The sequence below is a fragment of the Canis aureus genome, chromosome 2 (assembly GCF_053574225.1).
Source record: "Canis aureus isolate CA01 chromosome 2, VMU_Caureus_v.1.0, whole genome shotgun sequence".
Classification (NCBI taxonomy): Eukaryota; Metazoa; Chordata; class Mammalia; order Carnivora; family Canidae; genus Canis; species Canis aureus.
In genome coordinates this window covers 39,231,442-39,259,046 of record NC_135612.1, presented here as the reverse complement: position 1 = coordinate 39,259,046, position 27,605 = coordinate 39,231,442, and the positions used below count along the sequence as shown (strand labels likewise).

The window sequence follows — 27,605 nt, the reverse complement described above, 5'->3', positions numbered from 1 at the left end:
GCCCCTCTCTCCCTACCCGCTTTGCATTTTGCCCTCCCGTCTCCAGTCCTCCAGCTCCAGGTGGGGTGAAGCTGTGGCCCGTCTGGGTTAACCCCAGCTCCATTCAGGGCTGAGAGGGGCCAGGCCACCCAGGGGACGAAAGGACATGGAAGCAGGGTCAGTCCCATAGCTGCTGGCCCCGGAACGTGGAGATGCCAACAGAAAGCTTGTCCCCAGTAGGCTTGTGTTCACTTGTCAAGAACTTCTATAACAGCGGCCATCTGTTTTGTTCTGGTTGTTTTCAGATTTTATCTTTTCCCTTGATTTCTAGTTTCACGATCACACTCCATCACGGCGGCCTGTGCATGTCGGCACCTGCGCTCGCCCCCTGGCCCCCTGGACACCTGGAGAACGGACCAACGGGCAAAGCCAGAGGCCTTACACACCGTCTTCAAAGAGCGGCCTCACTCGTTAGTGCACAGCGAGGCCCACACAGACCCCCGGGGTTTGGTGGTGAAGTTCTTGGAACACTCGAACTGTGCGCTGCCTCCTGAGGTGCGGCACGTGGTGGGCACATTCCGCCCAACGGTTGCCCCTGATGAGCCCCATACGGAGGAGGCCGTCCTCAGCGCCACTGTGCTGGACCAGGTGTGAGCAGGCCGCAGGGCCCGACGGGGACATGGACAGGCCCGGGCCAGAGTGTCCCTGCTGGCGGGCCTGCTGCCCAGGAGTGTCCTGGGTGGCCCGGGTGGGGAACCCCTGTCTTCCTCTGGAGGAGGATCTGGTCCCTTGTTTTCTTGGGGATGACACTTCCTGCCTATCCCAGTAATACAGAAAAATGACTCTCAATGGCCATCGTCAGTTCCTTGGTTTTTTCAGGCACATCACACCCCACCAGCGTTACGGGAACACAGTGACAGGTGACAGTGGAACTAGAGACAGTGAAGTAGCTTCAAAACCTGGGCCATCCAGAAGCAAGATTCTCTCTCCCCCCACCTCTGAGTGAGCTGAGTGTTCCGTGGCTAGAGGAGGGTATCCAGTAATGAGACCATTTTCTTATATGGTTTGTGTCACGCAGTAATCTACCTTTTATCGTCTGCTGAGTGGAAAGAAAATGGGTAATTCTAGCACGGATGGCAGCCTGGGCCCAGCTCCCTGCCTGCAGGGTGCAGGGCTATTGTGCTTACAACTCACAACAGGGGACCTTGCTGTGGCTGTGGCCTGGAAGCAAGCTGGTGTGGCAGGGAGCTTTGCTTGACACCCCCACCCCCATCTGCCCCCATCACCCAGGCTCCTGGGCCTCCCGTCGCCCCCCTCCCTCCATGGGGTGCCCTTCACACTGTCTCTCCAGCTCTTTCCCTGTCTACCGTCTCCTACTCTGCAGACACCTTTGGCGAGCCCCTGTGGGGCTTCTCGCTGTCTGGTGTCCCCAAGATGGCCTGGAGGGGGTGGGGGTTTGGGGGTAGAGGCCTGTATCCCAGGATCTGTGCACCTCCCCACAGAGCACGTCACGGATGACCCCAGAGCATTCCCTTCCCAGCCAGGCAGCAGCCACGTCTGCATTGGAGGATGCAGGTTGTAAATCGTTTCTTTCCATCCAAAACCCCCTGAATTGGCTACTTGGAAGCAGGCCAGCCCAACCTCTCTGTGGGGGCAGCTTGGGCATTTTGACTTTCTTGGTACTTCTCCCCACCCCCACCCCCCATGTTCTGGCAACCTTAACAGTAGCCACTTCCCCACAACGGCCCTGGAGCAACACTGTTCTCAAGAACCTTCTGCAGCGATGGGAATGTCTGTCCCTGTGCCATCCACAGCAGCGGTCACCAGCACCTGCACTGCAGCCCTGCATCGAACAAGGAACTCACGCTTCTCAACCCAGAGCCCAAGGATTGAGAGAGCCCAAGGCCTGGCACGGAGAGTGCAGGGGGGAGGACCCGATGGTTACCCACTGTTGCTCGCTGTCCAAGAGTCTAGGCTCTGTGTGCTGTCCTCCCCTCTGCTCTGCGCCCCGCTGTAGCCAAACTGCTGGGTGGAAGCTGGGAAGGGGGTGACAGGGAGAGTCTGCAGTCCAGACGCCAGGAGCCTCCCTGGGAACGGAAGTTCAAGAAGCCTGCGGCGACAGTCAGCTTGGAGCACTTTGCTTCAGTCGTGTTCCTTGTTCACTGCCTCCTTTGCCTCTGGAAGAGGTGAGAGAGCTGGAAAAATTCCCATCAGACCTTTGGATGCCAACCAGAACTTTTCCACTGGAGAATCCCAGAGATGAGCACTTTATCCAGACTATCAAATGGCAAATCCCTAATTTCTCTCAGCTGAGGGCTTCTGAAGTACCCCCCAAAGCAAATCCCTTCCAGGTACGTTTAACCAATAGTTTTTCCAAGTGGCCTCCCCTGAGCCCATCCACAAGGCATTCATGGCCTCTGAATCCAGGCATTCTCAGTGTCACTGGCGTGGGAAGCGGAGTTTAGCGAGCTGCAGGAATGTTCGTCTGCACATGCTGGGGCCCCACTTTCAGGCTTGGGGCCCACACAGCAGTGGCCCTGGGCCGAGCCCCAGGGCTAAGCCAACCTGGCTTCAAGTTGACTGAGGCAGCCCCTTGCCCTCCCTCACACCTGTGGGGTGGAGCTCAGGCATCAGTATTTTTACTGTGCACCAGGGGGAGCGGCCGCCAAGAGCTGCCCTGGTGCTCTGTGCCCTTTGCTTCTCCTCCCTGCAGCGGTACAGTGTGTTTTCTGCCATCCGGGGCTCCTGCTGCCACCTGGGCCTTCACTCATGTACAAACGGGTGATCCAGCCAAAGCCCAGAGTCCCAGATGTTCTCAAGGGCTCTGCCCTTCACACACCCTTCCACGCTCAGTTGTGCTTTTGCTCTCAGCAACTCTGTCTTGCAGTAGAGGAGAGTGTACTCAATTTTATACCACTGAGCTAGAACCTTCTGCCCATCTCCTAGGTGCCCCAGGTGGCCCATGTGGGCTCTAGCAGGGCCCAGATCCTGGCTTTCTGGAAAGGTTCCAGATGAGAGAAGTGACAGAGCCACTAGGAACAAGCCCGGGAGCGGACCTGCCAGTTCTAGTACCCGAGACCCTGCTCTGCTCAGTGGCATCTGGGAGCCAGGAGCCCCAGCAGCGGGCACCCCCAGCCCTGACCATGTGGGCGCATGGTGGAGCGCGGTGGGGAAGCTGGTTTCCTCCTTGTGCTGGTACACCCTCTCCCACCTCTCCTCTCTGTAGAACATCAGCAGAGCCCGACACGCTGTGCTAGGAAGCTAAAACATGGGACCCCTACCTGCAGGGACCCCCCCCACTGCACAGGCCTGGGTCCTGAGTGCTCTCCTGGCCTTTTCCCCACAACCCAAATGGGGTGGGTTGGGGTGTGTGTGTGTGTGTGTGTGTGTGTGTGTGTGCAGAGCCTGTCCATACACTGCCATTTGCCTGGGGGACGGAAGAAGGTTGTGGTGGGTGAGCTCCGGACCCCACCTCTCTGGCAAACAAGGGGGGACTCATCTGTCACAAGGACCTAAGGTCTTCTTCAGCTGGTGACAACAATGCAAATTAAATGCTTGTAACAAACCATGTAACAGAAAGCTCATTTCAAATGGATGTTTCCTGCTCCCGCCGCCCCTGCCCCCAGCTGTATTGATTCACAGATGCTGCTATTAGGCAGAATTTATAGGCAATTGTTTTCAAGCCACAGGAGACCTGTTTGTACAACTTGAAGGTTGTATTTATTTAATGTACCTCAAGGTGTTTTCATAATGATCAGTGTTTTAATAAAAACTATTTCTGGCCTCTGTGTCTCTGGGTCTAATTGGGACCGACAGGCCGAGAGCCCGTGTGGGCCTCTGAGGACCAGGATCTCCAGCGGCGTCAGGGAGCATGAGGCACCCACGGCTGTCCAACCGTGACTCCCAATATCTTTCCAGAAAAGGGCAGGGCGTGGGGGCCAGGAGGCGGGAAGGTGCCCCCACCCCCCGACGCAGGCCCTGCCAGAGCTGGCTCGGAACATTCTTTAATTTGGATTTTTTATGTGAATCATTTGGTGGGACACCCCCCGCCATACCCCACCCTCATGTCATTTGCTAGCCATGCCTTTTGTCTCCGGAGCCTGTTCACCTGCCCTGTCTTGGGCAATACAGGGACCTACCTCTTGGCTCTCCTAGGCTAAGGTCCGTTCCCTCCAGCTTTTATCCATGTGACATTCCCTGTCATCACCCAAGGATGTGGGCTATCTCTGGCTAGCAGCGAAGGGCCTCTCATCAGTAGCTCACAGCATGGAGTGCAGATTGCTGTGGGGAGACCAGAGGTGGGTCCCACTGCGCCGAGCTTCCCAGACCATCAGGGGGACACATCACTCCAGGCCTTGTGATCAAAGCCCATGTTCACCCCTACTTCCCTATACCAGGTGACAGGCCACAAATAACCCTACAGGTAAGCAAACACCACTGGGATGGGTTGTCTAAGTTTCTGTTTTACACACACACACACACACACACACACACACACACATACCCCTCATCTCTCCTGGAGATAACTGAAATTTAAACCAGGAGAACAGCAAGGCTCCTTCTGTCCCTTATTCCACTAGCAGCCTGTCTCCTCCGCGGGATGGGGTGGGTGAGGCAGGCCTGGTGACCGGTCTCCATCACTAATCCTGCAGCCCCCCAATGGCCAGCCCAGCCTGACCCCTGGTGCCTCGAGCACCCACCTCTCCGACCCCACTGGGGAGCACCCCCGAGGCCCCAGACCCCAAACCCGAAGGGGCTGCCATCAGCACACGGCACCACCGCAGAGCCACGCTGTGAGGCGTTGAGGTTGAGAAGTCAGGCATCCACTTCTCCGTGAACAAACCAGCCACACAAACAGCTTTTCCTCATGACTTCAGGTTTATTAGTGAGATTAGCGCGTCTTCCTAAGGTCGGCTGCATGCAACACAGGTCACTCCTTGAATACAGTAATCCTAAAGCTTTAGTTACTGCATGGTAAGGCTTCTTAAGTCACAGTGTATTCTTCAAGGCCTGGGCAAAAGAAAGAGACTTCCAGACAACATGACGTCAGTTAACAATGACCTCTAATGAGCTGAACTAGACTACGTTTCACTTGATGTACACACACTCTAATACTGCTCGCGGTGACGTGACGCCCGGCTCGCCGGCGATCTGAGCTCTCCTCTGGCTGCCCGGGGGCGGCAGGGGTGGGGGCGCTCGTGTGTGGATGCGTGTGTGCAGAGGTCTGAGACGGAGGGCCGCTGCCCCTTGTCCTGGGAGGGGGAGCCAGTGGGCCCCAGCCTGGGAAGGGGGGTGGCTCGGTGGCCGGCTGGAGGGGTGCCCACGAAGTCCAGCCTCCAGCGAGGACAGGAGCAGCAGGTGTGGTGGCAGGTCATCCAACAACCCTAGAGTCTCAAGAAGGGCTGGTCAAAGCAAAAGTCAAAACCATGATGTTATCTAAATAAATATGGAGTTTTGATGTTGTAGCCATCATCTTTTATTTAACTCAGGAGCGTCTCCCTGCTGGTTAAATACAATCACATGTTCCCGGACTTCACATATAAGTCACAGCCTGGGAGCTGGGCTGCAGCAGCTCCAGCGGCCCTTTCCCCCGAAGCACCCCAGGGCTCCCCCCCACCCCAGGGAAAGGGGCAGAGGGGGACAGTCACTGCCACCCCCACCCCCACCCCCACCCTCGAGCCTGCTGCCCTCGCCGGGCTCCCTTCACGGCCGCTCCCCAAGGCCTCAGGGAGGAAAGATACACTCCACGCCACACACAGATACAAACACACACCCTTGTCCATCGCAACGAGGAAACGGGTCAGAATGGGCAAAACACGGGACTGTTCTACAGAGATTGCTTCCTGTGACTCTCCTTTGATGAAGACATACCCCTTTTTATCCAAAAAAACAAAAAAACAAAAAACAAAACCAAAAACCAAAAAAAAAAAAAAAAGTGGGTGGTGAGGGCAGGCCCTGCAGAGGAGCCAGTGTCCTTGGGTGGGCCGTGGGGTCAGGGGTCAGGTCCTGGGTCCGGCCTTTCCAGCTCCTGCGAACCCAGGTGGGCTGGGTGGTGCGGGCTGGGCGGGCCTAGATGTACAGCGGGGTCTCCTGGCCCGTGAGAAGCCTGAACATGGCAGCAGGCATGGTCTTCATGTGGATCTGTCAACGAGAGACAGGGGCTGAACTGGCTCTCCCTCTCTGGCCTCTCCCGTCCCCATGGTACTGTCAACCAGAAGCAAACGCTGGGCAACCAGGTCGCTCTGGGAACCCCCTGAAGGTTTTCTGCGCAAAGCACCAGCTTTCAAAGTAGAGGAGGAATGACCACACCTCACTGGAGATTCAGGAAGCATTTCCTGACTCTCATCTGGCCTCCCCATCTGGGTCTCCTAAGGGTTTACACACGTTCAAGGGCTAGCTTTCCCCTCTGCTCAAGCTGACAGCAGAGGAGCGAAAGATCAGACTTTTAGTTGTGACTACAGCTTGCCCACTCAGCTGGGGGCAGGCTGGGGGTGCCCAGGCCTCTGAAGCCCTTCCTGTGAAGCCAGGGAAAGTGAGTGTTCTGGGGTCCAAGAACTGGCTCACTGAGGGCCAGGGACCTCAGCCCCCTCACCCTTTGGGGCTCAGTTAGCATGTGAGCCTTTGGAGCCTGGCCTCACTCTGTGGCGCAAAGGGCCTGGGTCGACAAGCAAGGTGCAAGATGGGCCCCTGGGGGACCGACCTTGTGGGGCCCACCCCCTGTGGCGGCTCTGGGAAGAATCAAACCAGTGAAAGCACAGAGGAGGTGGGCTCTGCTTCAACTCATCTCTTCTTAGTGTCCTCCCAGGATGATGCCAGGACTGAGCGTTGTGGCTCTAGGAGGTCTGGATGGCCTCACCCTCCTGGTGCCCAGTAAGAGGTGGCCGGTTGCGGTGGGGGGCATGGTGTGGCTGCCCCTCCTCAGGCAAGCAGGTCTCAGGTGTCGTCTGACCAAGCCAGAGAGGTCGGTTGTGCAGATAGTTCTCACAGTGTTACAGGCTCCTTGCCCAGCCCCACTACCAGGATCTGTTTGATCGATTTAGATTTTAGTGCTCCCACCACCCCCAGCATAGCTTTTTCCATCAGGAGAATATTCTGTGTAATTCCTCAATCTGAAACCCACCCAAAAAACCTCAAGTCTTGGTATCAGGGACTAATGTTCCAAATGTGCTCAGAGATGGTGGAAAATGCAGGCAGACACTGCAATCCCCCAGCCACACCTCGGCTGCTTCTGTGCCTCTTTGAATGCCAATTCATCTCAGGTCTGAAGAGTTGAAAACGTTTCTCCTCCACCCGATTGGTTTCCTCGTAAATGTGAGGCTGATCACCCCAGCGGGGTGGCCATTTCAAACATCCACTAAGGAAAATTGGATTTTCCTTTCTTTGAAGCCATTTGTAAAAGGAGGCGAAATGTTGCCTACCTGGCACCCCTCTTCCTCTTGAGAACCAGCCATCTGCCACCGCCCACCTACAGGAAAACAGGCCTCCTCCCCCAAGCTGGGAGCTTCACAAAATAGAGTGTAGGCCCCCCAGGAAATGCGGTCAAACGCCCCCTCTGAAACAGCACCTACCCACTCACCTAGGCACCAAGCTCCACCTCCAGTGGCTACCACAGAGCCTGAGCCTGTCACTGCCCTGCTCCACCCTTCAGGGTATGAACCCCCCACATAGCACCTATGCCCTCTACAAATGGCCCCACACACACACCTACCTCTGCAGCTGTCTCAGCCTCTCCCAGGAAAACCCTCAGCCCATTTGTCCTGACTCCGGGGGCACACGGCCACGACACCCAGACATACTCGTGCTGGGTGAGGCTTCCTTCTGGACACTGGGTTCTTAGACTCTGAGCACCATACTTCTCACCCCGAATTACCCTCTTTACTTGTGAGCTCCTTGAGGAAAACTGTGCCCTCCCCTCCGATTCTTGTCTACCTCAAGCTGACATCATACTGGTGCCAGAAAGAACTAGAAAAGGAGGAAATTTCAAGGCAGCAAAGCAGGAAAGCATGCAGCAGCCACAGCTGGCCTGCTCTGCGGGCAGGAAGACGGCAGGAAGCAGGCAGAGGGGCAAACCCTGGACCACAGGCTTGTGCCTGGTGAGGTGGGTCCTGTGGAGGGCAGGGCTCCCTGACTGAGCATGCAAGACCCAGTTCCAGAAACCAAGTCAACCACCTTTGCCCTCCTTTCTGCTGCACTGAGCTGGAATGAACAGCCAAATGCCTGCGACTCTGCTCATCCTTGTCACAGGCACTCCCTGGGGCGGGAGCCACAGCCTTGCCAGCTCAGTTGAGGCCCAGGGCCTCTTGGAGAGGGAGTGACTCACAGAGGTCAAGGTGGGAGCCCAATGACCAGCACAGGCATGTTCCAAGGTCCCAGCAAGGACAGACTCTCCTGAGAAGGTAGGTTTTTCTGGGAAGGGGACCAGTGTCTTTCCCGAGAGCCTTATATACCGCCCCCTCTTCAGTAGCCTAGATATTGGTCTTGGAAATGTAGGGCCCAGATGGCCCTAGGCTCCAGTTCTGACTCCAGCAAGGGGACAACGGATGTGGCCTTACCTCTCCAACGGAGTTAGAAAGAGCCTGCACTATCTTCTCATGGGCTGTGGCCACCACACTCTGCCCGTTGATCTCAATGATGCGGTGGCCGACTCGGACGCCTCCTCGCTCTGCGATGCCCCCTCGCATGAGGCTGCAGATCTAAGCAGACACATGTCAGGTCAGCACACAGGTCTCCCCTCACCCCAGGTGGAAGGCAGGGATGTTAATCACACAGAGGGAGAAGCCCACAGGACAACTGCTTCTACATGCAATCTGCTGACTGACGGGGACATTTATAATGTGTAAGAGGTTAAAAAACCCAAGTCGACAGCATGGCCAGTGGGAGAACCCTGTGGGCCCTGGGTGGATCTGCCCCCCTCCTACCCCTCAGCCATTCAGAGCCTCTGTTCCTGTGTCAGGGGAGTGTGGAGGGCTGGTGGTGCACACAGTTGAAGCACATCCTAGAAGATTCTCCACCAGCTACATTCTGCTCCTCTTAGAGGTAAAAAAGTCATTGTTCCCATCTCGCAAAGAGATATGAATTCATGAGACAACCAATGCAAAGAGTTTGGGGAAGTGACAAAGAAGGCCTAAGTTTTTTATATCCGCCCCCTTGTGGGATTCACTAAAGATCACAGCCTTAGAAAGCTGGCCACCTGCCCAGACCACGGGTAGATGGAGGCAAACCCCAGAGGGGGTTTGAATTGCTGAGAACTGCTGGCTCAGGGGGAGGATGTGGGCCAGCTGTACCCCGATGGCCCTGCAGGAGGAACGCTGAAGTCCTGGAGATGCGGCAGTGGAGGGAGCAGAGGGGACACAGGGTCCCTCCCCACCACACTGCTGCCCAGGACCCAGTGCAAGGGTGGAAGCAGGTCCCACAGCAGGGACCCCTGGGCTGTGGTTCCTGCAGCCTCCACTGCTGGAGGTCTCTCCCGTCTGCTCCCCACTCCCCTGGCACCTGACCCCAGATGCCTCTTCCTCAGCCTCTGCTCAGCAGCCCTGGAAGGCTGCACCCCACCAGCCATGCTTGAGAGCAGGGAAGGCCCAGCCCAGAGCCAGTCAGGAGAAGGCCCACCCAGGAACCAGCCCACATCATCTAAAGGCCTCACTGAATTCATGGGGGCCTCTGTGCTTATGGTTTCCTCAATCCAGAAACATTACCAATACAGCTCTTGTCTCAGTGAGGATTTGGTCACTTTTTAAGGCATCTTCACACTTGAAAAGGCAGGGGACCCCAACAGAACCAGGAAGGGTTATTCTGATCAGCACCTGAAGAGGTCAAGGGTTGGCCTACCTACAAGTAGAAATAACACGCAGGACCAGCCAAGCCCTTCCTCCCACCTCACTGTTCTCATTCCATGGCAAGGCTCTACATTATCCAGGACTCTGCCTTGTGGTGAACACCCTCCTGCCCTCACCCCAGCGACCCCTGCCTGTGTCAGAGCCACCCCTGATCCCACCATGGCCAGGCCTGCTCATTAAGCTGGGGCCTCTGATTTCCAAGGCTGCTGGGGGATGACTCTCCCCTTAGACGGGACAGCCCTGCCCCCAGCCCCCACCCCACTTCTCTCCCTCAGATCCTGGCATGGCAAGTTTTTAAGGCTGAGACAGGCTTAGAAGGCCACTGGCCATAGGCTGACCTTGGCACCACATGCAGGATCCCATCTGTCATGTGTTCTGTGGATCTTGCCTTGTCACTGATGCCACAGGCCTTTCTAAACCAACCATATGGGTCCCTCCCAGTCCTCAGGGTCTCTGTCTTTCTGGTAGAACACATATACACAGACTGATGTCATGGTTCCACACCACTACTGCCCAGCCAACTGGACTCCCCCGGCAGAGCTGATCACAGTTTAGGACTGTGATCCCTTGAGTCGGACAGGGCTCAACCAGGAGGTAGGCAGAGAAAGAGAAGACGATGGCCCCAATTCTCCATACATGAATTAAGGAGTAACTTCTAGTTTTTATCTCCCCTCAGATGATGTAAGGGCATTTTTGCGCCTGTTGTAACTGGGTCTGTGAAGATCCTGAGGAAGGTGCTTCAGGATGACCTGGCTCACTTCCTGGCCTGACCAAGTGCCAGAAGCTGGCACACTCCACAGAAGGTGCAATCTTGGTTACACCCCTGGTGGCACCTTCCTCCCTAGCAATGGAGATTCAGGGAAAGAAAGTGAAGAGGGAACGGGAGACAATGGCTTTGCACCTTTAGAGGGAATTGGCAGGAGCATGGACCTGGACCCTGGCAGGAGACTCCGGCTGGAATCCAGGGGGCAGGCAGGGGAAGAGGAAAGAAGAGGAGCAGGACATACCGATGAGAAAGCCATGTGCATGTGTACACGAGTACACACACACACACACACACACACACAGGCCCTGGCCTTCCCAAATGATGCATGCCCACAGGAACCAGGGTGTATTCCAATTTCAGGGGGTACATTTCTGCGGGGGGAAGGCTGGTGTCTCCCAGCGGGAGACGTCTTGATTTCTTGAATGGTGTTGTGGAAAGAGAGAGGAAGGATCCATTTAGAAATAGTGCTAACTGGGTCATCCGGGACCTGGCTGCAAACTAATGCCTTGTGCTTTGGGTGTAATGAAGCTGAAAATGGAAAAAGCAGTTGTGCAAGACAAACTCAGATGCCAGCAAACTTTTCCAGGGGATTCAGGGGAACTTGGTCACGTGGGACACCCTCACTGGTAGGCACAGCAATCCCTGCAGTCTTAGGGAGGAGAGAAACTGGCAGGCTCACCACCAAAGCCACGATCAGGGCCCCGTGTACACTTACAGGAGTTACTAATGCTCTGAGCCCTAAATACAGACTTTTCGGCCTCTGCACCGCTCACAAATGCTGCCAAGTCTATGCACACCCTCGCCCATCTGCACACAGGGCCAGGGTAACAACCTGATGATGGGCAATGGGAGTGTGGGCATGCTCTTCACGACAGCTGGCCTCAGGCACAATCAATCCCTGCTCTGCACCTTCCCAGCTGGGAGCCTGGGGGCAAGTTATGTGACCTCCCTGCTCCTTAGTCCTCCATGAAATGGTAACAGAACATGGTCCCTAACTGGACCAGCCTGGCAGACACCAGCTGCACAGGGATACCCTAGGTTTGTGGGAAGAGCTTACCCGTGGGGTGGCCTTCATTTCTTGGTTCCTAGAATGGATCACCCCAGACAGATGGGCCAGGGGGCCTCAGAGCATGTGCAATAATGAAACTAGACAGACTGTTCACAGCAGCAGGATTCACAATAATCAAGAGGTGGAGGCAACCCAATGTCCACTGATGGATGAACGGATACATGCAATGTGGTCTAGTCACACACGGGAGTATTAGCCCTGAAAAGGAATGAAATTCTGGCACAGGCTACAAGGTGGATAAGCCTTGAGGGCATCATGCTGGGAGTTAACTAACCCAGTCACCAAAGGGCAGGTACTGTCTGATTCTACTTATCTCTACAAGGTACCTAGAAAAGTCAAGTTCATGAGACAGCAGGTACAACGGTGGCTGCCAGAAGCTGGGCTTAGGAGAGAGGAATGGGGAGTCAGTTTGTATGAGTACAGAGTTCCCCTTTTGTACCATGAGACTTCTCGAGACTGGTTGCACAACAGTGTGAACGTACTGAACACTTGAAAATGGGTAAGATGGTAAATGTTATGTTAATCGATTTTACCACAATTCAAACAAACAAAAGAAAAAAACAGATGTCCGAGTCGAGAGCTGGGGCTGAAAGAAAAGAGGGTGGGTAAGGCTGATTCCAGAACATAATACAGCTTCTTAGCCACATGGGGCCTCTCATTTTGGAGAAAAGACAGGTTGTGCCAAGCTCCAGGAGGAGGCCAGCACCAGCGCTAGCACCTTTCCTGTGCACACACCCATGTGTACACACAGACGTGAATGTACACTCTGACAGGTGTGCAGAGGACCCTTCCCTCTCATGTGACAGCACCCCGATCTCCTTCAACGCCCCGGTGCTGGGACTTCTCTCATCTAAGCACTTATCCTGCACAGTAATAGCTGCCGCCCGCCACAGCAAAGCCTTCTGTAGTAATCACGCAGAAAACCACCGTGGGTGTGCACAGGAGCTAACTAATGCCATTTCCTAGCCAGGCATCCCGTCACCACCCACCCCTGCTGTGGTCAGGTGGTGTGGAGGTGGAGGGGCTCCTGCACTGCAGCCTATTTTGCTTGGAGGACACAGGCTGCCTTGTGGCTGCCCCAGGCCAGCTAGGGGCTTGGTGTGGGGGGACTCCAGGTGGGGCTTGGTGAGGGGAGAAGGGACCTCTGAGGGCCTCGCTGGCACTGGGGACCAGGAGGCCAGAGGTCATGAAAGAGGTGCCAGCCTGGGGAGAGCTCCACCACTGCAAGGCAGCAGGAGACCACAGAGGAAGGGACGGTCACCAGGCCAGGCCCCTCTGGAGAGGCAGGGTGGGCTAGAAGTCCAGGTCCAGTCTGATCATGCTGTGAGAGGCAAAGCCTGACTCTTCTGTCCTCAGAGCAAGCTCTTGGTCAGGAAGAGCCAGCATCCTCAGGCCTCCTGAACGTTCTCCCAAATATACTCCTCCAACAAGGCCTCAGCTGAGCAAGGGAGCCTGTGGCATTCATCAACCACCACGGATGATGGGACATGGCCTGAGCAGTGCTGGTGCTGGCAGCTGTCTGAGTAGAAGGGCCTCTGAGTGTCTGGGTGGGGGTAGGGGGTGCTGAACCTGGACAGCCAGCTCCTACACCCACACCTGCCCATGGCATAGGTGTGCTACTCATGGAGCAGGTGCAGGAAGACACTGCAAGCACTGCTGACCTGAGGGTCACTGCTGCAAGGCCAGGAGGAGATGTGGGGCTGATTTGTACAGCCGCCTGCAGCCCATTTCCCAGGTCATGACAGGAGCAACCACGCAGATTCACTTGCTTTATCTAAAACGCTCCCTGGTACTCTGAGGGCAAGCTGCCGCATACTCGGAAGGAAGTCCTCATGAGCCACCACAGCCCCCACCTCTCTGGCATCAGCCACCCCACTGCTTCTCATCCTCAGTGTCGCCCCCAGGCACCGAGCTTCACACACACCCTGGACTCAGCCCCTGGAGCAGTGGCCAACGTGGCAAGAAGAGGACAGCACTCTTGTCTGTGCATCTGTGACTGGGATGGGCGGCCCTGGCAAAGCTGTCCTCAGCACTGGGGGTGATCTTCCCCCCAGCTCCAAGACCCCCAAAGCCTAGATCTGCTGCTACCTCTAGCCCCACACCTCCCAAACCTCAGAGGAGCCCTCTGCCCTCCTCACTGCCCTCGGCCTCCCAGCCACCCACATGGATGTGGTGTGCCCCTCCCCCTGCAGAGACCACCCCCTCCACTTCCCCAGGACAGCACCCCCACCAGTCACCCTGCCTTCTTCCTGGCTGCCTCCCCTCCCCACCTCTGAGAAGGAAGGCTCACGCTTCACCTCAAACCCCCCAACCTGTCCTCACCACTGCATCCGCTTCCTCTCCCATTTGCCTTGATTTAGCCCCAATCAAACACAAACCAGAGCCCGGCCCCTTCCTTGTCTCTTCTTGCCCCCAGCCCTCTGCCCCCTGCCTTCTCTCCTATAGTCCCAGATGGCCTGGCTAGCTGTGTGACCCGAGGCAAGTTACTAAATCTCTCTGTGTGGCAGCTGCCTCCTCACCAGGACCCACGCTCCTCTTTGTGCCCGCGTAATTACACAAGCTGAAGAGAGGAAGGTGTTTGGGGAGGGGGCGGCCATCAGGCTTGTCCTGGGCTCACAGTCCCCAAGAACAGGCAGTCCTCCTAGCCACCACCCAGGAGCCTGGGAGGGAGGCACTTCTGGAGCAGTACGGCTCCCAGGCAGGCCCCGTGTGAGGGCTTGCCATGTCAGTGGCAGGTCAGAGGCCTCTGTCAGCCCCTCCCTGAGCAGGGGGCCTCTACACAGTGCTCACAGCGGGTGCAGGCAGAGACCCTGGGGGGGGTGTTTGCAGAGCCATTAGGGCAGCTTCTTGTGCCTAGGGCACCCACATATACAGAGGAGCTGGCAGGGCAGGGCCAGGCCAGACCACCAGCTATCCACCTCCTGGGACAGATGTACTGACCTGGACAGAAGTCCCAAAGGGGATGCAGATGACCCCTTGCCTGGCTGCAAGTACCAAGGGGCCTATCTCCTCTGCAGAATCTGTGCCCCAGGGGGACTTCTTTAAATGTCTTGATTTACTTTATGGATTTTCTTAGTTTATCTTCATAACCACATTTTAAGGAGAGTCCAGAGAGGTTAAGTGACCAGCCCAGGGTCACACAGCTTTGGCCAACTGGTCACACAGGCTAAATGCCCCCATACCCCTTCCCTCTTTGTCATGGGCACCAGATGGCCATCTTCCCAGCCTGCCCTGTGTTTTGTGGGGCATGTGACTGAGCTCTGTCTGGCCAGTGAGATTTGGCCAGAAATGGCAAGGGTCACACCTATGTCCCTATCTTTCTCCAGCTGCCAGCCAGACAGAGCAGCCAGTGGGGGGCCTCCAAAACCCAGCTGAGGACATGCCTGGGCCCCTGAGTGGCCCTGTGGAGCAAAGGCCCCTCCCACAGTGGGAAAAACCCACTGAATGAGAAACCAACTCTTTGTATGCTGAGATTCGGAGAATATTTGTTATAGCAGCAAGGGGCACTAACATGAGAAGGATGGAAATGGCCCTGTGACTCTCCCAGCTCCATGTACCTCTCTATACTTCTGCACCAGAGAGCAACAGGGATAATTCTGACTCATTTGTAGTCGTCTTTCTAGAATGTTCTCCCATTGTGTTTCCTCTCTGCTCACGGGCAGGCTAATACATATCCCCACCCCTTACCTAACACTACTCCCACCTACTGTACAATCTCTTCCTCAGTTCTTTACTACTCAAGGCTGGCCTAAGCAATCTGGAAATGACTGGACTCGCTTCTTCTGTCCTTCATCTGTGGCCATGTTTTTGCCTGCTGGGACCTTTGCACAAGGAAACACCAAGAAACAGATTCATTCATTCCAGCCAAAAACTCAGTCAAAGAAAAGGCAAGAACTCTGAATGAAGAGCTTTGGCCTGAGGAACAGGCACAGATGTCTGGGCAGACCAAGGCTCACTCAAGCCCAGAATCACCTCCTCCTGGAAGCCCTCCCACTTCCTCAGTGCCTGACACAGTGCAAGCACTTCACACATGGCTCTGAACGGGTGAATGAATGAGTGAATATCTGTTTGTTGAACACAGAGAGTCGGATGTTGCCATTGGCTGGATGTGTCCAGATTGCAGTAGTTAGAAAAACCTGCCTCTCCTCCAAGGCAGGTGTTTGCCAGTAATAGACATCACAGGGACATTCCCTGGCTGCATGCCAGCCCTCCCTCCTACCCAGGCCTGCGCCAGGAGCTGCCAAAAGCTCCTGCCTGGTGTGGCCTGGCTACTGGCAGCTGTGCCCACCAGCTGGGGCCCATGCCTACAGACAGAAGGGGCCTAGGGAGCAGGGTGGGTGGAGAGCTGCCACCCCCAGCCCCCTGCATTCAGGTCCACGCATGCACAGGGGAGGTGGCCAAGGCGGAGAGGGCAGACTCACGATCCCGTTCTGTACGCTGAAGCCCAGTTGGTACTTGAGGTCGGGCCGCTTGATGAGGACTGTGGTGACAGGTGGACAGCTGACGATGTTGAGCTTCACCTGAGTCTGGTTCTTCAGACCCTGCAGAATGGGGCAGGGGCCACGGGAGCCTTAGATGCCACCTTTGAGCAGGCTCTCATAGGCCCAGTCCGAGGCTGCACCAGCAGGCAGGGTGGAGGCCCTGAGTGCAGGGGAATGAGTCTGGCAGGTTAGCCGCCTCTCGGCTTCCACAATCCTCCATGTGACCCAGAGATTGCCAGCTACTGCAGGTGGGAGCCAGCACCATGGCCCACTATGCTCTGGTGTGCTGTCGGACCCAGGTGAAAACAGGCTATTCCTAGAGCCAGAGGGGCCAAGCCAGCACACTATGGTGTATGACCAATGGGACGGCAGCAGGGTCACCCTCACAGGGTCATGGGAGGGGTCATCCCTGCATTGAATGCAGGAGGAGCACCTTGTTTGGAAGGACCGTGGGGGAGCCCTCCTCAAAACAAAACATGTCAATGGCAGGGGTGGGGACAGGGAGTGAAGGGTTCAGTGACAATCTGTAAGCAGGAGGGTCTATTGTCCATAGAGAGACTAGCCAGCTGGAGCCAAGGGCCACCTCAGGCCCTGGGGAGGCTGTGACTGTCAGCAGGTGCCTCAGGCCACGGTTGTGAGATTAGGTCCGGGGGAGGAGGGGGCAAGGGGCTCTAGTTCCATCTTGTTCCTCTGGCCCATCAGAGCCTGGGTGACCAAGTGCCCTAGGCACTTCAGCCCTCGGAGGGAGGCTCCTGGCAGACCAAACCTCTGGTTCTACAGGCTGAGGCCTTTGCCTCCTCTACCCTCTCTCTGCCCAGGTGCTCACCCATCAGGCAGATGCTCTGCTGGGCTGGCGCTGAGAGCTGGCTCATGGGATGCTATGGCCCCAAGAATGCCTTTCACTTCTCAAGCAGACAAGGGAGGACACAAGTGTGTCCTCTAGCAGCGAGACCATAGTGGGTGAGGAGGGAACAAGCCACAGAGGGCTGGGGACAGATTGCAGACAGAAGGCCTCAGGACTATCCACAAGCAGACAGAGCACGCTGTCTGGAGACCCTGGACAGAGCAAAGGCACTGTTGTGCTAGGCCTCCCGAATGGCGTCTCTGATCTTAGTGCCCTAAGGCTCTTCTAGACCTGGAACAACCAGGTGTGAAGACCCCCCACCCCGCTCCTAGCAGGGACCAGCAGCTCAGTTATCTCCCAAAGCTGCAAGCTCAGGGGTCACACCGTCAGAGCAGCCTCCCTGCTCTCAGACCCATGCAGGGTGACCAACCCTCCTGGTGTGCCCAGAAGTAGGACCCTCAGGAGCTAACCTGGGAAAGTCCCATGTGAACCAGGTCACCCTGCACCTGCGCATCTATGTCACTCGGAACCAACATTTGTGAAACCCCCAAGGGCAGCCCAGGGCCTTCTCTGACTGCGGTGCTACGGTACAGTCTTGGGTCTCTCTGGACCCGTTTCCTCATGTGTCAAGGGGGAAAAGACAATGCGGCAAGAATAAAAGTAGGCAGGGGCCCTGCATGCGTACCTTGATGATGCCCTGGCAGGTGGCGAGGGGCAGCCCCACCAGGCTGGTGCCGTTGATGGACATGATCTGGTCCCCAATGCTCAGCTTCCCTGAGCGGGCCGCCGGGCCGCCATTCATCATGTTCGCCAGGATCACGGTGGGCAGGATGGAACCCCAGCCTGACTCCACCACCACCACGCCCAGGATCTCGCCCTTGTGCTTCTCCAGCTGCAGCTGCAAGGAAATGAGCAGTGAAGAGTGCCCGTGATAGGGGCCTGGACACCTGCGCACCTACCCCCGGCCTCACCCAGCTCTGGCTCCAAGCCCTCGAACTCCCTCCCATCCATGCCTGGCAGGGACGCCCCCAGACCCAAACGTGGCTCCCGCGTCCTGTCTCCTGCTCTGCTCACCTCCCACAACCCACGGAAGCGAGAAGAGTGTTAGATTCCAGGGCTCAATTCTGACCCCAGCTCCTGCTCGTATCTAGAAAAGGTCTACCTTCTGTCCACCCCAAGGGACACTCTCTCGGAAAGCTGCCTGTCATTCATTCAGCAAGAAGCCAGGATCATTCATTCATTCATTCATTCATTCATTCATTCATTCAACAAGCAGTCTGATCATTCCTTCCTTTACTTCTTTACAACTAGTCAGGGTATGGGTGGTCCCCAGGGTATCTGCTCCCATGTTAGGACACAGAGGACTTTCTAAAGATCCCTGAGCAGCACACACTGAACCATGTGAGGGAGGGCCTCCACCACTGGCAGCTTTGAAACTCCCCTGGGCAGCACACCCAAGCTCCCCGATCTTAAAGATGCTTCTCATATCCTTTTCAGAAACACCTCCTGGGTGCTGAGCTCCAGTAAATGATAATAGCAGCATTAAAAGGCACATTTTCAAGGTCATTAAGACAGATCGTAATCAGTTCCTTTGTTACAACACCACCTCATTTCACACACAAGTGCTCAGCTCTCAAGGCAGGAGCAAATGTACCGCCCTTCATTCTGCTGTGAGGATGTGGATTTGTGTGCGAGGGCCCTTGGAGGGCTCACTCTCGAGTCCTCTCACCAAGAGTGCTCTGGGGCATCACCAGGCAGCTCTGGCTCTGCAGGAGCTCAGCATGGGTGGCAGAGGCTACTACAGCATGGTGGCATCCCCATGGCATCCCCGTGGCTCACCCAGGGTGCATGTGGCTCACCTCCTTGCAGTTCTCAGAGTTGGAGAAGTGGATGAGGTCATCGTTGTACATCTCCTGGGTGTTGATGATGTCACTGTACTCTTTCTGGCTCAGGTCTTCGGGATTTATGCCGTTGGCCCGCAGGAACTCCTGGTAAGCCACACTGAAGGCCTGGCCGATGGACTGTGCGATCAGCTGGGCCTGCAGGCAGGGAGAAGCCACTAGAGACCAGCACAGAAGCACAGGCACCACGCAGCCTGGAGAGGAGGGGCCGCGGGCTGGCTGCAGGGCACACACATAAGCCTGGACTGGGCCCTTGCCTGGGCTCAACAAGCAAGAGTGAAGCTACAGGCTCTCATCCGGTGACAGACGTCTTACCACCTGCACCGTTTAGTCACCTGCCATGGGCCAAGCCTCTCTGCTGCCTCATCCCCATCAGGGCCCAGTCCTGGCTGTTCCCATCTGAGCCATTTACATCCTGGACCACCCAGGACAAAGCACCATTCCAAATAAAGTTGGGGAATATCACAAATTATTTGCTAAATATCCTTTTGTGGCTTTAAATGACTTTACCAGGTTTCCTTTCCACCCATCTTATTGCAAAAATCGACCTGAGTTGTGTTCTCTGAGGAGGGTCACAGAGACTCTTAGTTGCTTCCCCAACATTTATGTCTCTGTAGCAACAAAACCCAATGTCAACGGGGGAGACAAGGTATGTGTCCAGCTGTTCTTGTGGGGAGTTGTGGCTGTTCCCAGCTGAGACAGGTCAGAAGTACAAGACCTGGGACCCCAGCACAGACTCCACAGAGCAGAGTACTTCTTTCTACTGCAGGGAACTGTCTGCATGGACATTAACGAATTTCTGACACTGCAGAGTCTTGGACATGGAAAAGTTACTGCCAGGCTTCGTCCATCACCAGCCAGTGTGCAGACAGGGGACTGCAAGGTGGCAAGAGCTAAGGCCCCGAGCTCCTGGAGGGACACCAAGCACTGGCAACAGTGTGGCCACCAAGAACAATGGGGCTCCCAGGGGCTTGGCCCCCAGCAATGCCTTCCCCCACCCAGCCCTGACCGCAGGAGCCTCCACCTGCCTCCCACTGGCCACCAAATGGGCCTTCTGCATGGCTGCCCCCAGCAAAGCTAAGGACCAGAAAATGGTGAAAACAAAGGATTTGACCTAAATGCTAAATCCCTTCCTCCTACGTACTGCATATTTAAGTGCTACAAATGAACATGCCTCTGTAACAAAGCGGGCGGGGCCAGATAATAAAGGCAGAGCCAGAGCCAGAGCGTGGAAGGCTTTCCTGAAATAGGTATGGATTCTAGATTGAACTGCCCTCCCACACTGGGCCCAGAACAGTTTACATGAGGGACAGGCTGATATATACTTGGCAGAAATAAGCCCTGCTCACTCCCAAGACCAGTATCTTGGCATTTTGGCAGCACTGCTCAGGGTGGACTGGCCAGAGATGGCCAGGTGACACCCTGACCTGGACAGGTGTGGAGTGGAGGGTGGGGAGCCCAGAGATGGTGCACTGGGAACCAGCAGCCAGGGCTCTGTTTGAAGCTAGGAGTCAGGCCTGGGGAAGAGGCCAAAAGAAGGTAGAGGGTGAGTGTGGTGGGGATGGGAGCCTGGGACATCCCAGGGCTTGCCGCCATCTGCTCCCAGGCCTCCGGGTCTGTCCCCACTGGACTGTGGTCCCCTGGCAGGGAAGGGTTCTGGGAGTATCACTCCCTCCACCGCTGCATGGATAGCCTGGCAGCGCTGTCCAACATTCTGGGACTCTGTCTAGGGGTCTGCCTGGGCGCCCCACCCTGCCAGGGTTCCTCTGGGTGCAATCCAGGAGCCCTTGGCATCTCCCCACTGACTGCTGATGGCAGTCTCCTATTTCCCCAGCCGCCTGTGTCCTGGTGTCCCTCCCAGTTGGTCTGGGGGAGCCCATGGGGAGCACCGCAGGCAAGGCTTCCCTGCTCCCCAAGTCACAGCCAGGGCCTGTGGGTGCTCAATGCTGTGAGGCCAGGAGCCCCATGCAGACAAGTGGGAGTGCAGGGGGCTCAGAGAGGAGCTGGCATTGGCAGCTTGGTGCTCAGAGTTGGCCTCCTGCAGGAGGTGAGGAGGCTATCACACCTGTGTGGTATTATTACCTGTGTGGCTCATCTACCCTGGCCTCATCCCTGCAGTGCCTCAGCTCCATTTTATAGAGGGAAACTGAGTCTCAGAAAGAGCCTTGGTATCTGTAATGCCACCTTCCAGGTGTTCTACTCTGCTGTCATCAGACCCTCAAATCCCTTACTTGTCCCCCACAGCCCCCTGGAGGGAGCCACCATCCAGATGCTATGCTCTGGGCAGATGCTGAGTGTCCCCCCACACTCCACCAGGTGGATCCTTCCCTCACTCCTTTGAGGACCACTTAGAGTCCCACTCACGCCCACTTCGGCCTGCCTTCAGCCTTATCTTCCCCCTGCACTGAGAACACCAGGGTCAGCACCATGGTCAGCACCCCTGACAACAGCACCCCCAACTCTAACCTACGGCCCCCAGCCATCCCTGGGGCTGGCATCTCAGATCCCCATTATGCCTCCCCATTATGACTTCTCTGCTCACCCTGTGCCAATGGCTTTACCCTGCCCTTCACTCACAGCCCTTCCAAGGGCCCATCTCCCCCAACCTGGTCTCTAAGATATCCTTAGGCCCTGAATCACACAGATGTCCCCATCCAGGTGCCCACAGATCTCTGCATTGTGGTGAAAAGAATCTGTGTGCACCAGTGGGCTTGCGTTTAAATTTATTCTCCAATCAACAGACCATCACTTCAAAGCACTTCTAGATGACTTCAACTTTTTAGCAAAAAGAGGACTGCCTCCACCCTTCAGCCCTGTCTTCAAATATAAAAATCTGGGGGCCAGTTCCTTCTGCTTCAGGTCCCTGACCTGCAAGTTCACCTAGAACAAGAATGCCCCTTTTCAAATATCCACAGAAGAAACTGCTTTTTAAAAATTATACTTTGGCAACAGCCACAAGATCTGCCCGCCAGGGGGCAGGAGAGAGACCTGGGCCGCTGTCCCCAGTGTTCACCTCTTGCCCCCACCCACCTCCCTGATCCCTTTCTCCCAATTCCGGGCTGGGAAAGATGCTCTTATCCCACTCCAGGAAAGGGCCAAAGGTTTCGTGGTCTTTTAGTGAGTCTGAATTATCATAAACTCCAGAATTACAATGTGGAATAGCCATGAGCAAAAGCAGAACTGCTCCTCGGGCACAGATGTCGCCTCCCCGTACACAAGCCTGGCATCTGAAAATGTGCACCTAACCACAGACAAGCCAGGGAGTATTTTGTTTTAGGAGAAAAAAGGCTGTGTTAAAGGATTTCTGCAGATAGCGCCCCAAGCCTATTTAACTATAGTTCAATTTATCAACTGCCCTAAAGGAACTTACCTCACAAAGTGAAGTGAAAGTACATTCACTGTCTCTGCAAACTCTTGAGGGTTAGAAAACAACCCCACTGATTCCCCTGGAAACATCACTGACGGTGCACAGGACTTCTCTACCTGAGACACGGTTCCCAAAGAGCCGGGGATGCCAGAGCCCTTGGGAAGTCGGGCCAATGGGAGAGCTGGCATGCCTGCGTGGTCACTTACGTCCTCAGACTCGAACACATGGCAGATCATCTTGTACTGCTTCTTCCCCTCTTGGGCCCCAGGGGTGGTCTCGATGCAGTCCTGTGAGGCTGACCGGGGCATGCGGCGCCTGGCCATCAGCACCACGATGTTGCCAATGTCTGCTATGTAGGAGATGGTGCGCAAGGCGTGGTCCATCATGGTCTCCTGTCAGGAGGGGGGCGGGTCCATGTTAGGAAATGTTAGGAAGAACCCACTAGTAAAAAACTCTCAAGTTTGGGATTCCTTAGCCTCGACGATAATGATGTGTGGGGTGGGTCATTCTTTATCGCGAAGGGCTGTCCTGGACTCTGTAGGATGGTTAGCAGCAGCTCTGGCCTCTACCCACTAGATGCGGGTAGCATTGCCCCCTTCCTAAGTTGTGACAGCCAGAAATATTTCTAGCTTTTGCCAAATGTCCCCGTGGGAGACAAAATCATCCCAGTTGAGAATTGGTGCTCTAGCAAACAGTGCCAAGGTAAATCTGACTTTGCTCTACAGCACCCTCCCACTTCTCAGAGGCACATGTCAGAGTGGAAGGAAGACAGGAACACTGGCAGGTGGTGACACCCGTCCCCACCTGATCAGAGACAGTCCGTAGCTCTGGAGAAGGGTCCCTTCCCTGCAAGGCATGTGCTTCTCCCTAGCAGATGAGGAAGGCTTCGAGGCCAACTGTTTCCACAGATGGGTTCTTCTGGGATCCCAAGCAGCATGGGCCCTGGTCAGGGGACACTGAGGCAGCTCCCCTGACTGATCGATGGGCCTCTGGAGCTATTCAATTCCCTCGGCTCCTGGCAGGTCCATTACCCTTGAAGGCTTTTGTTGTCTGACAGGAATCTCCACTGAGTGTCTTGCCTATGACCCCTACCTAACAAGGCTGCATACAAAGGCTCTGAGAAACTAATCAGCTGGTCTTTTATGCCTTTGTGCCTTTTCCACAAAAGAAAATTGGCTGCTGCTGCAACCTCTGAAGCCCCCTTTCTTTATCACAGAATCCATTTTTACAGCAGGTATTATTCCTTGTCTGTCCTCCAGGAGTTGATCTGTTTTCTGGCCAAGGCTATGGGGGTGGTTTCCAACCACAAGAGCCACTTTTCAGGAAGGGGACTTGGAAGAGAACTGTCAAGGGCAGCTTTTCGGCATTTCCTGATTTCTGGCCACATGACCAGGGCAGAGCCACCTTCCTCACAGATACAAGGAGGAACTCTGGGCTTCTTAAAATACATATGCTGTCTAGTTCTCTTCATTGCAAGGGTCCAGGACCTATGACCACCCCCTGCAACAGTGAGCATGGCCAGCACCCAGGTCTTTATTTCTGTAATACCATTCCCCACTAAAGGGAACTGTGTGTGCCTCCTCGAAGTAACAGGTAATTCGAGGTCTGGGGCAGGAGCAGCCTAAGGAGAGCTCAGAACACCTCACCACTTCAGAAAGCAAGGACATGATCAAAGACTAAGGGGAAGATGTCAAAATCACACAGGACACAGATTAAAGGTCTCTGGCCGAATCAAAAAGAATAATGAGGATAATGATTAAAGCACAAGCTTAAAAAAAATCTACCAGTCCACAGTGAAAAGAAAGAGAAAGAAACAAAAGGTCTTCTGTGTGGGGAAAGATCTGATCATAAAAGTGGAGAGCGTGGCCAAAGTAGAAAATCAGCATTCTGCACTTCCAATGCTGGAACTAACTCAAGCAAGACACTCACTGGGTGCTGAAACCTGCAGGCAAAGCAGGTGCTGGGGAACAGGGTATCCACACATCTGGAGTGTCACCATACAAAATGACTGGCTGATGACAAAGAAGCAAAGGGGTCATTCCCCGGGCATCTGGTGGCCCTCAAACAGCCCATAGGGGGGTCTAGTCCCAGGGTGAGTGGGGCTTCCCTCTCACTCAGCAAACCTCCAGCACACGGCACTGCCTGAGGTCTTCCCAATTCCTCCTTCCATCTGCCCCGTACCCTTGACCTCTGCCCTCTTTCTCCTCAGCTTCAGGCCTTTATATCTTGCATGGTTCACTTGCTCCTCACAATCTGTCTTCTCCACCAGCAGCAGATTAAGGCCCAGGAGAAATGAGCAGAAGCTGGACACATGGCACATGGTTTACAGGTAGAAAATCTTAAGACAGCATCCCCTGCCACCCCGCTGGAGCACCACCCACTCAGAGGGCCCAGAGCTCACACAGGATTTCCACCCTCCCGTTCCATCCCCCAGGCCTGGCATGCAGAGGTTTCAGGAAGGCCCTCCTAGAATCCTGATGGTGAGCACACACACAGCTTCTAACTCCCTGTTTTCTTTCCCTGTCATTTTGCCTACTTAATCTCAGCTGAAACAGACCTATACCACATCCTTGTCTCTTCCCAGCCTGGTGCTCCTCAGCTCCCTGCAGCTTGCTCAACTCATCCAAGACTCAGGGTCCGGAGCAACCATCCTTGGGGAGGACAGCCATTCAGCTCATCCCAGAGGGAAAGTTCTCCTGCAGCCAGACCTTGTTCTCCTCTGGTCCCCGAGGAGGGAAGCTAGGGGTTGAATTACCTGATTTTAAACAATGGTCTTTAAAACACTTACCTGTGTGTCCGCATTTAAGACCTTGATCCTCTGGGTGGAGATGAAGAGATCCACCTCAGTCAGGGTCTGGGCATCCCCCTCCGAATTCTAAGAAAAGACAGTGGATACTGTCACAAATAAAAAAAAAAACTAATTTGAACAAAGGCCTGACAATTTTACTAATGACCCTGAGTGCCCCTAGAGGGAAATGCTACTCTAGCTTGGAGCAGCCAAGGGAAATCTAAATTGCATGCCGTCTTCCAGCGCAATCTGTAGCGAAGTGAGTTCTAAAGGCAGTTTGCACAGGGCGTGAAGAAGGAGGGAGGAGACAGCTTCCGGAAGCCTGAGCATGGAGGGGGGCTGGACACCTGGGGTCTTGGGTCCCAGCATCCAAAGCGCACCCCCTCCATTCCCTAAAAAGTAGGCCTGCCTGCCAACCCTTATCAAACTCGGCAAAGGCAGTCTGTGTACTCGGGCTACATACGTTCCTCGGATTTGGGATTCCAAATATCCCCAGGAAATGCAGAAGAAATTTTCAAAGGAGTTGGATTAGATTGTCAGCATCCTCTTCTGATTTAAATAGTCCCAGTTATGTCAACCCCCAGCAGGCTTAATGCTGATCTTCCAAAAACCGGTAAGGGAAGCAAGACCTCAACTGGACTCAGTGCTGCCCTCCTAGCAACGCAGGAGAAACCAGAAGCTGTGACACAAACACCCCTGTTTTGTCAGATCTTGGAGTATGTTTGTCATATGGCCATTACTTATGTGTACATGGAATGTTCTAGAAGCTGAGTGAACTATTTATTCAGGGTTTGCTCTAAACCAGGACAGTCTTTCATTGGTTTTTATATCAATGGGAATCCTAATTACTACTGCACAGTGGCAATGAAATACAAATTCTTTCGGCTTAGCCACTGGGGTAAGTAATTCTTTATGGTCACTGGGAGCCTACAGAGGCATATCTTCCACTTCAAAAGAGCAGAAACTGTGATTTAATTCCTCACTAAAAAATCGAAAATCCCTCTGCTGAAAACTCCTCAAGAAACTGGGAGTTGCAGAGAGCCATTGTATAATATTGATAAATTTGGATTTTAGACCAGTGTTCAGGGGAAAAGGTCTTCTGGGCTTTCAGCCCACCATGAGGTGACACTGCCTTTAACTGATCTTAAAGAGAAGAGAGTTCCAAACAATCCACTTGAAAATAGTTCCGCAGGGATGTGGAAGAACTACTTTTTCTGATTTGAGAAACCAGGTTATATTCTATGTCCACATGCTTTTAAATGGTACATATTATGGGACTGTTCCTCAAACCCCTCTTGCTGAAAAAAGTAGATTGGGCCAGAAGCAAAAAAGAAAAGAGAAAGAAAAGAAAGAAAAGAAAGAAAAGAAAAGAAAAGAAAAGAGAAAAGAAAAAAAAAGAAAAGAAAAGAGAAAAGAAAAAAGAGAAGGAAGGAAGGAAGGAAGTTAGTTGCAGGTGGACTTGGTTTTAGTGACAATTTTTGGAGGACATTTGAGTGCTGTACACTTGCTTGGAGAAGAGGGACAAATGTGGAGCTGAATGAGTTCAAACCAAGGGTGAATGGATGAAGCCAAAACCTGGTCATTAACAGGAAACAGCAAAGCTTGCCCCGTCATCCTCTCTGCTGGAAGAAAGTGAGAGTGCCAATAGCAGGAATCCAACAGAGGGCCACCAGACAACAGGGTGGGCATGTTGTGGATGCGGGGGGGTGGGGTGGTGGCCATGAGCCCATAGCCACCAGCGGGTTAGCTATGCGGGGGATGCTGCTGACTCCTGGTCCCAGGCTCATGAAGCACTGTCCTATCAGGACCCGCCTGGCCAAGTGTGAACAGACCAGGAAAGGGGCCCTCTGCAATGATCCTGGACATTTCCCTGCCTGAAGGGAAGAATAACTCTCTACAGATATAACTGGCAGGTGGCGGGATTCAGCAGGCTGCAGAGGCTGTTTTGAACTGAATCCTCCTGCTCCCAGCCCCCTTGGGCTCTTTGGATGGCAACCCTGGAGGATCAGGCTGCCATGGACGACAGAGCCTTGCTATAGCTGCGTAGAGCTTGTGCAGCCCAGGGGTACGCTGGGCAAACTGCAGGCAAGGGGGCCCTCTCCCTTACAGGGAAGCACAGCCTCACTACAGGTCTGCAAAGCCAGGCCCATCTACACTGCCTGGAGGCACCCAGCAGAAAGCCGTTAGGGTAGAGGGAGTTGGGTGAGTTCCTCCGTCTCCGCCAGCTCAAGGAATCCAAGGAGAAAGCACTGGGCAAAGAGCAACTGTCACAGGGAGTGCAGTCTCACTGCAAGAGAAAGGGAGCGCCCAGATGGGCTTCTCTGGCCACGCAGCCAGAAAATGGTGTTCTAGGAGAGGAATGGAAGATTAAATCTCTTGCTGTTTAAGCACCAAGCCTGCACGAAATCAGTCCCTTCCAACCACCAAGCATTTGAGGTTTTCTGTATCGGGAAGACCTGGCATTTACAAAATGACCAGGTTTACAAACAAATGACTGGAGGTCAACTTGATTTTTTTTTTTTTAAGTTGGTTCCTGCTCCAGAAACTCTTCCCCCACCCCTTTTTTTAAGTACA

The 27,605-nt window shown here is 54.7% G+C and overlaps 2 protein-coding genes across 11 annotated transcripts in view; one reads left to right on the top strand and one right to left on the bottom strand.

Annotated features, from left to right (window-relative positions):
• The window catches only part of ENTREP2 (endosomal transmembrane epsin interactor 2), a 446,252-nt gene extending 442,489 nt beyond the window's left edge, over nt 1-3,763 (top strand). For all 6 annotated transcript variants that reach the window (XM_077869147.1, XM_077869126.1, XM_077869136.1 and 3 more), the window contains one exon: nt 311-3,763. In XM_077869147.1, the coding sequence (XP_077725273.1) occupies nt 311-633 (323 nt within the window). In that variant the 3' untranslated portion in view covers nt 634-3,763. The remainder of the gene's footprint in view (nt 1-310) is intronic.
• Nucleotides 3,764-4,838: 1,075 nt separating this feature from the next.
• Nucleotides 4,839-27,605, bottom strand: part of APBA2 (amyloid beta precursor protein binding family A member 2) — a 239,136-nt gene continuing 216,369 nt past the window's right edge. For 3 of the 5 annotated variants that reach the window (XM_077869094.1, XM_077869087.1, XM_077869067.1), the window contains 7 exons: nt 25,032-25,118; nt 22,450-22,635; nt 18,835-19,014; nt 17,661-17,873; nt 16,072-16,191; nt 8,532-8,672; nt 4,839-6,120 (listed from right to left, as the gene is read on the bottom strand). In XM_077869094.1, the coding sequence (XP_077725220.1) occupies nt 6,049-6,120; nt 8,532-8,672; nt 16,072-16,191; nt 17,661-17,873; nt 18,835-19,014; nt 22,450-22,635; nt 25,032-25,118 (999 nt within the window). In that variant the 3' untranslated portion in view covers nt 4,839-6,048. The other 2 variants (XM_077869077.1, XM_077869058.1) reach the window with 2 other exon arrangements.